Here is a 7,541-nt window from a genome sequence, read left to right as displayed (position 1 = left end):
CAAATCTGGGAAGTCAGATTATTGGACAAAAACAAAAGTATGTCCACATGAAAGATCTCCTACTGCACTTTTCCTGAATTATCATATCCATCCCATCCATAGATCTCTCACATCAATGATTTTGGACAAACAACAAGAATCATACCCTTCCAAATTACTGCACATGGATGTGTCAAGTCAATACTGAACAAATAAAATGAACGATCAGAAGGAGTAATAATTAAAAGGAGAGTGATGGATCGCTCACCAGGTGTTGTGTAGGGCAGGTCTCATATTAATGGAAAGGAACACAAATTGTTGTTATTACTGATCAATTCTGAATGATTAATAATCATCTTTTGTTTTTGGTCATCTCCACTCCATAAGACATGTCCACCATCCTGAAAACATATCTACCCATGTTAGAGATATACTATATATATTTCTAAACAAATCTCAATCATATTATGTATCCTACACTTAAATTTTTTTTATATATATATGTGAAAACAATAGTACAATACTATGTCAAACGGGTGGGGACAATAGATCAATCTCTATCAGAGTCTTTTAGGTTTTTGTCTTATTGAATAATACTCCTTCCGTTTCAATTTGGTTATCATACTTCAATTAGTCCATTTAAAATATATTTTCCTTTTTAACGTCAAATGATTAAAACATTCAAAAGTCTGTTTCAAGTCAAAATATGACAAACAAATTGAAACAGAAAGAATATGACGTATATATGGATATTAGTTTTTTACTATTGAATACCTGAGAAACAGAATTTTGTAGATGCAATTGTTGAAACATATGTGATGTTGAACTATCCAGGAGAGGATAGCTACTAGTTGTGTTCTCTAATAATGGTCCTTCCAAGCCACTCCAACTCTGATCATAATTCAATAGGAAAAAAAAAAGATTTAGCTTAATAGACATATCTTTGTGTCACGAGATATTGTTTCGTTGATATTTTTACTAGATGTGTATATAGAAATTTAGGTATAAATATGGTTTAGTTCTTCAAATATTGACACAGCTTACGAAAATTTCTGCGTATATACCTGATCAGGTTTGACCACGAGAGCATCTAACTCCATGCCAAAGTAATAGTACATGGGGTTCAAAGAAGCAAGCTTCATGGATAAAAACTGTAACATTATAAGCACAATAATGATGTTTTAGTTAAATAGATTAATTACTCATTTCCCTTTTCTCTATTTTTTTTTTTTTTACTAAAAGTCAAATAATAAGTAAATTATTGATGGTTAATTTATTTATTTTTTACCTCAACTTGGTTTTGCAAGGACTGGACATAGTTGATTATCTCATCCAACATAAGGGCCTTCCCAGTTACCTGATTTCGACGATGCCACGTTAAACATTGGTCTAATATTAAAACACAAGTCAAATAGTAAGGACCACTTTAAACTTGACGCGTTTTATTCAAATTTCTCTTGAATTATCAATATAGTCTTCTAAATTTGGCTATTCTACTAAAACGAGGTTATCAAAAGCCAAACTAATCTGAATAAAATCCATCAAGTTTAGAAAGGTCTTTTATATTCTACCAAAAAAGGAAAGACAAATTGTTGAAACTTGATATACCTTGTCACAACCAGGAACAAGTGCTTGCAATATCTTCATCCTTTCACTTATTTTCTCTCTCCTCACCTGAAATTATGTCATATAAATTTTCAACTAATAATTTTGAATTCCAGAATTTTGATATGGAAAGATAATTACAGGTAAACATTTGTAATAAACTTAAGTTATATACACTATTTGGGTAAAAAAAAACTATATTGTCATGTCACTTTTATTTATTACTATAATATAATATAATTTATAAATAGGTTACACAGACCATATGTATAACATAGTGCATATAACTTAAAAAGGGAACACTACGAAAAGATGTGATGCAATGAATTAAAGTTGAATTTAAGTTATAAATATGAAAAGAAAAATCGTAAAAAAAATTATAACTTCAATACGAATATCAGACGTTGAGTCGGAAACAAAAATACGAAGATTGATTGTATAGTAGAAAATTAGTTACCCTTTCAGCAAGACTGTGGCTGTCAGTTGCCTGGCCCCTCCTTGCTCTAACATGAACATATCCTGTAGGGGCCTCTTCAGGGACGTTCTTCTCCTCTTTCTTCTTATTATTATCCCTTGCTTTTTTCTCTTTTTTCACATTACCATTTCTTTTCCTTTTCCCATAATCACCTTCTCTTACATTCTAACAAATCATAAACAATAATTACCACTTCATCATAAAAAATTCAATCTTAGCTTTAAAACTTGAACATCATATAAATATATATATACTCCCTCTATTTGAATTTATTTATCTTATTTTAACTTGAAAGTTGAAACAAAGTTAAAAGAACGGTAAATAAGACTTTTGAATGTTATGATCTCGAATTATATTGTTACACATGACACGTAGAAAGTTAGAATTTAAGAGTTGTCAAAAAAAGAAAGAGACATTATTTATGAAACGGATTAATATTTGAAAAGAATTACCTTAGATTGAGTAGAGCAGAGGGAGGAAGAATTGGTTTTATTTGTCACATGAGAAGGTTCATTTTGGCTAATTTCATGAACATTATTACTCATATTGACAGAAAGCTCTTGCAAATAAAATTGAGAAACACAATTTGGTAGTACTGTACTACTAGTCATGTTGTTTGGTTCCTCCAAAAAACCAGACAACTTAATGGGCACATGAAAAACAGAATCAAGATGAAAAGAGTTACTATTAGCTTCCATTGTTTTTGTGGAATTTTATAATGATGGAACACTAAAATGGTAAAATCGATACCAGGCAAGGCAAAGGAGAAATTAAAGGGGAAAATATTAAATGGATTCTGAGAATTATATTATAAAATGTTATAAGGGGGGTCAGGTTTATATAATGATGAAAGGGATATCCTTTATAGCACGTTCCAATGCAGTTTCTCTACATTTGACTGGTCTTATCAGAATTGACTTGGTGGAGCTAGATGATAACATGTAGCTCTCTGCCAAAACGGTAATGATAAGTATTTTTTCATTCTTCCTAAAGTATTTTATGCTCAAGTATAAAATTATTTTATTAAGAAACGTCTTATCTTCTATAAAAATTTAATCAAATTTTGATGTGAATATCGAGTGAAATATTAAAAAAAAACATATAATCTTTGAGTTTTATTTTATGTGTTTTAATTTGATCTGATTTAAGTTTTAAAATAAACTAAAATTGTTAGTACTTTCTAATTTAATAAAATCCTCTAAATTTTGTGAACTTAGACATTACGAGTAAAATTTTGAATTTAAAATAAAAACTTAATAAATATATAAAAGGATGCTCTTTGATAAAGAGGCTAGAAAGAAAACTATATATAAGACAAATAAGTTTGAAACACAGTATTATATACAAATAAAGTCTGTCCTTTTGGAACTATTCTTTTAAATTTTTGCTTTAACATATAACTATTACAAGTCATATAATAATGCTATTAAAACAGTAGAAGCATTTATTTAGAACAGTATTTTGTTAAATATGTCATCCACATATTATGCTATTGGTTGATGATATAGTATCACTTGATAAGATTTAAAATAAAGTTAGCGTCAAGCTGATGATTCGAAGACGGACCTTAAAGTTTAAAATTATTCGATATATTCTATTTATTATTGTATTAGCTATTCAATACTCCCTCCGTCCCTTTTTAGTTGTCCACTTTAGAAATGACACACATATTAAGGCAACAATGATTAGCACAGTGAAGTTACAATTTTACCCTTATGACAACTTTTCACTTCAAAATTACAACCACTTATTTGAATTAAAGTGAAATAAATTGGAGGGAAACAACATACACTTTTACAATTTTCAAGAAGTGTAAATAAGGGTATAATAGGAAAAAAATTGTTGTCCTTTCTTGATTTGTCAAAATAGACAACTAAATAGGGACAACTAAAAAAGGAAATATGGACAAGTAAATAGAGACGGAGGGAGTAGCTTATACAATTAAAATTATATGGAAATTTTATGACCCTTTGAACTTTTATTTTTCATATTATTTACCTCCTTCGCTAATTATCTTATTTAAATGTATAATTGATAATTTCACTATAGTTTAAATATATTTTTATGTCTTTATCTCTAACATGGCAATATAATTTGATAGTCAATATTCAAACAATAAATGGCCATGACTATTTATTGCCACGAACAATAGACAATAGTACTATATTATATTACTTATATTTATAACTACTATGTGTCAGATGCTTTTATGGTCTTCTTTGAGTCTCAATTAATCAGGCATGCAAACATTATTGGGGTTATGATGTTTCAATCCAGTTAGTTAAGTGACAAGTCATAAGAGTAAGAAAACAGTACTTCCTTTCATTAAAAATAGGTTAAAGGTAATGAAAAATGGAAGCACAAAAGTTAAATTGGTCAAAGTAAAAGATCAATACGCACTATACATGTGGAGTTAGGAATTTTTCAAAATGGTACCCGACTAAATCTGAATTCGCGTCGAGAAATCTTGGGTAAAGCGCCTCCTAACAAAAGCGACTTTGTACCCAGGAGACTTGAACCCAAATTTTTTAGTTAAGAATGAAGAAATACTTATCACTTCAGCACAACTCTGATTGGTTATACTTGTCCAAGTTTATTGTGAAAAAACATACTCCTCACTAGAAAAATTAAATCTTAAATATCTCTCTCTCTGTATTTAAAAAATAATACTAATATGTTTTTAAACGCTATTAGTTCTTAAATTAAATTTCATATATGCACATAGATATAATTCACTTAAACATTCATTACTAGAACTAAAAGTTTTTTCTATCGTGAAATCAGAAGAAAAAATTTGTTGCAGAACATGATTTTCCCATTTATTTTTCATAAAAAATCAGTTTACTAAAAAAATGAATTGTGGGAAATAAATATCACTAAAATAGTGGAAATCTTTATTACAATTTTTTCGTTTCTCATCGATTCAATCAAAATATTCGTGTGAATAGCCACTAAACATTTTTCAATAGGAAAATAGTAGTAATTTTTTTTGTAGTGATCGCAAAATATTTTTTAAACGAAACACACATGCAACATTGAACTAGTTGTCCTTATTAATGTCAAAATACAACTTTATACACCTAAAATTTGTTGAAGTTAGTTCCATTATCCTAAAATATATTTGGAATATCAATATATGTTCACATTATATACCAAGTGGCTTTGACCCTTATGGATCATTAGTGCATGGGCTTTTATCTTTGTCTTGGTCCAGCCCAGCCTACTCCTAATATTCATTAGCTTTTGAAATGTGAAATACGTTTTGAATTTTGATATATCGATTCCCACCTAACATTAGCCTTTAGGAATATGGTTATTGAGCTATGTCGAATTCGTAACTAATACTCACCAACCAAACATGAGAAAATAAGTCAAAAATCTACTTGTTTTCGAAGAAAACATTTTCCTTCATACCAAACACACCCATAATATAAAAGCGGATCTATAATTATATTAATAGTACCTGAAATGACAATCATTGTTGTTTTAATCATAATTTCTTTGCTGCATATGAAGAGGAAAAAAAATATAGATAGGGCTTAAATTACGGGTAGTACAATCAATTCATAAAAATTATAATCTGATTAAGTCTTTTATGTTTGAGTGGATTAATAACATGTTAATTATTTTATGAACTCAACTCATTTTCTCTCATTTAATTAAAAAGATGTTTTTTTTATTTGATAGGCTTACTAACTTTTAAAAAAAAAAGAGTTAGTCACTCATTTACTAGCTTAATCCGTTTTAATATTCTCAAATTCATCTCGATCTTCCCGTTTTGACACCTATTAAATCAAATAATAAATGATATCTAGTGTCAAAGTTAGAAGCTGGATGCATGACAGATACATATACATTTGACCTATACATTTGACCCACAGTAAACACACCAGCCTTTTCTTCTTAATCATTTATATACTTTCTAAAAAGCCACCTACTTTCATCGAATATTCCTCTCTTTCTAATCTAAATTCAATTAGCAAAAAAGGAAATATAGAATAAAGAATGAAATTCTATAAAAACATATTCAGTTGGATACTTGCTAAAAAATCAACATAATGATGGATTGAGTTGAACGCTCAATATAAAAGACAAATCAAAATAGTTCAAACAATAATAAATACTTCTTTTTGAAATGAATCATTTCGTTTGGTTCGTTGTTGACTTGATGTTTATATATATATCACTTACGTAAATAGGTTAAAATGTACCTTAGTGTTTGTTCATTTGAAATTTTCAGGTTTGAGGTCCAATGGATAAAGACATTAAGTGTCATTTTCTCTAAGAAAAATTGATAAAGGAAAGTAGAAATTATTCATTAATTAGTCAGAAAAGAAGTTGGACTTTTACAGCTTTTTGGGTGCAATAATCCATTGTATTCTAGTTGGCTAGAATACTCGGCTCCCACCCGATAGATCCGGAAATAAATATGGATTTTTATCAGAAATAATCCTTCCTAATTAAAGAATTATTATATTTGAAAATAGTAGAATATGTCGAGATAGACCCTCTAATAGTACTCCCTTCGTCCACAATTGTTTGACATGTATACTAAAAATAGATGTCCAAGATTAATTGTTAATTTAAACAATTAAGAAATAATTAATCACTTTTTTCCAATTCTGCCCTTAATGATTGTGTAGTTCAATTGAAAAGTTATGTGGATTTTTGATATTCTTGATATAGTAGGGTTATTTTAGTCAAATTACACCTTGTATTAGATTTTCCTTGAGGGATGTGCATGACATTACCCTGACAAACAATTGTGGACGGAGGGAGTAATTTTTAAGAAAAAATGACAAAATGATTCCTTATATTATACTAGTAAGTTTAGAAAAGTTTTGTTTTTATTTTTTTTTATGTATTACCTTAACAATTTAGTCCTTTAAGTTTGTTTAAAGTGAATATTTTGGTCATCATTAGATATATATCAAACTGTGATTGCTAAATTTAACAGTATACATGGGGAACAAAACAAATCAAAAACACACAAAAATTCTATCAAAATTACAGCTTCACATAAAAAACTATACAAGACACAAAATAAATAGACCAAAAATAACGGAAATTGCTCCTCAAAAAATTGCACCATACTCTTAAAAAAAAAGTTTTTAAAAAAACAACATAATTTGCAAACATTATACTTACAAATATGAGTTCCGTTAAATATCTCTATTCTCACCAATTACATTTAACAATCAAAATTCAAAATATTTGATGGAGATCAAATATATTCACTTTTGACAAATTTTTAAATTCAAAATTACTCAGATAATACTTAAAACCCTATTTTAAACCTACTTAAAAGGGAAAAAAGAGAGACCAATTTTGTCATTTTCTTTTAATTACGATTTAGGGGAGAAATTAATAGCAAAAACATTTTATGCAAAAACTGCATGATATAATTGTTAGGTTTTGCCCTGATTTTCTTACCATAATTTAAGATTTATTTTTCCTTAAAGAAAAGACAAAACATTACCAT

The 7,541-nt window shown here is 28.4% G+C and overlaps 1 protein-coding gene across 1 annotated transcript; it reads right to left on the bottom strand.

Annotated features, from left to right (window-relative positions):
* Positions 1–269: 269 nt before the first annotated feature.
* On the bottom strand, positions 270–2,757 carry LOC125807637 (transcription factor bHLH137-like). Its single transcript, XM_049487372.1, has 7 exons — positions 2,512–2,757; positions 2,042–2,224; positions 1,588–1,653; positions 1,268–1,336; positions 1,044–1,130; positions 754–870; positions 270–380 (listed from the first exon to the last, which is right to left on the bottom strand). Exons 1-7 carry the CDS (start codon positions 2,755–2,757, stop codon positions 270–272), a joined length of 879 nt encoding a protein of 292 aa, XP_049343329.1.
* Between the last annotated feature and the right edge of the window lie 4,784 nt (positions 2,758–7,541).

The sequence above is a fragment of the Solanum verrucosum genome, unplaced genomic scaffold, assembly GCF_900185275.1.
Source record: "Solanum verrucosum unplaced genomic scaffold, falcon-dt-bn FXZP01000183.1, whole genome shotgun sequence".
Classification (NCBI taxonomy): Eukaryota; Viridiplantae; Streptophyta; class Magnoliopsida; order Solanales; family Solanaceae; genus Solanum; species Solanum verrucosum.
This window is presented reverse-complemented; position numbering and strand designations above follow the sequence as displayed.

Coding starts and splice junctions, on each gene's coding strand:
- LOC125807637 (XM_049487372.1), bottom strand. CDS start 2,757: ATGGAAGCTAATAGTAACTCTTTTCATCTTGATTCTGTTTTTCATGTG. Junction 1,654..2,041: donor GCCACAGTCTTGCTGAAAGG/GTAACTAATTTT, acceptor ACATAATTTCAG/GTGAGGAGAGAGAAAATAAG. Junction 381..753: donor TACAAAATTCTGTTTCTCAG/GTATTCAATAGT, acceptor ATATGTTTTCAG/GATGGTGGACATGTCTTATG.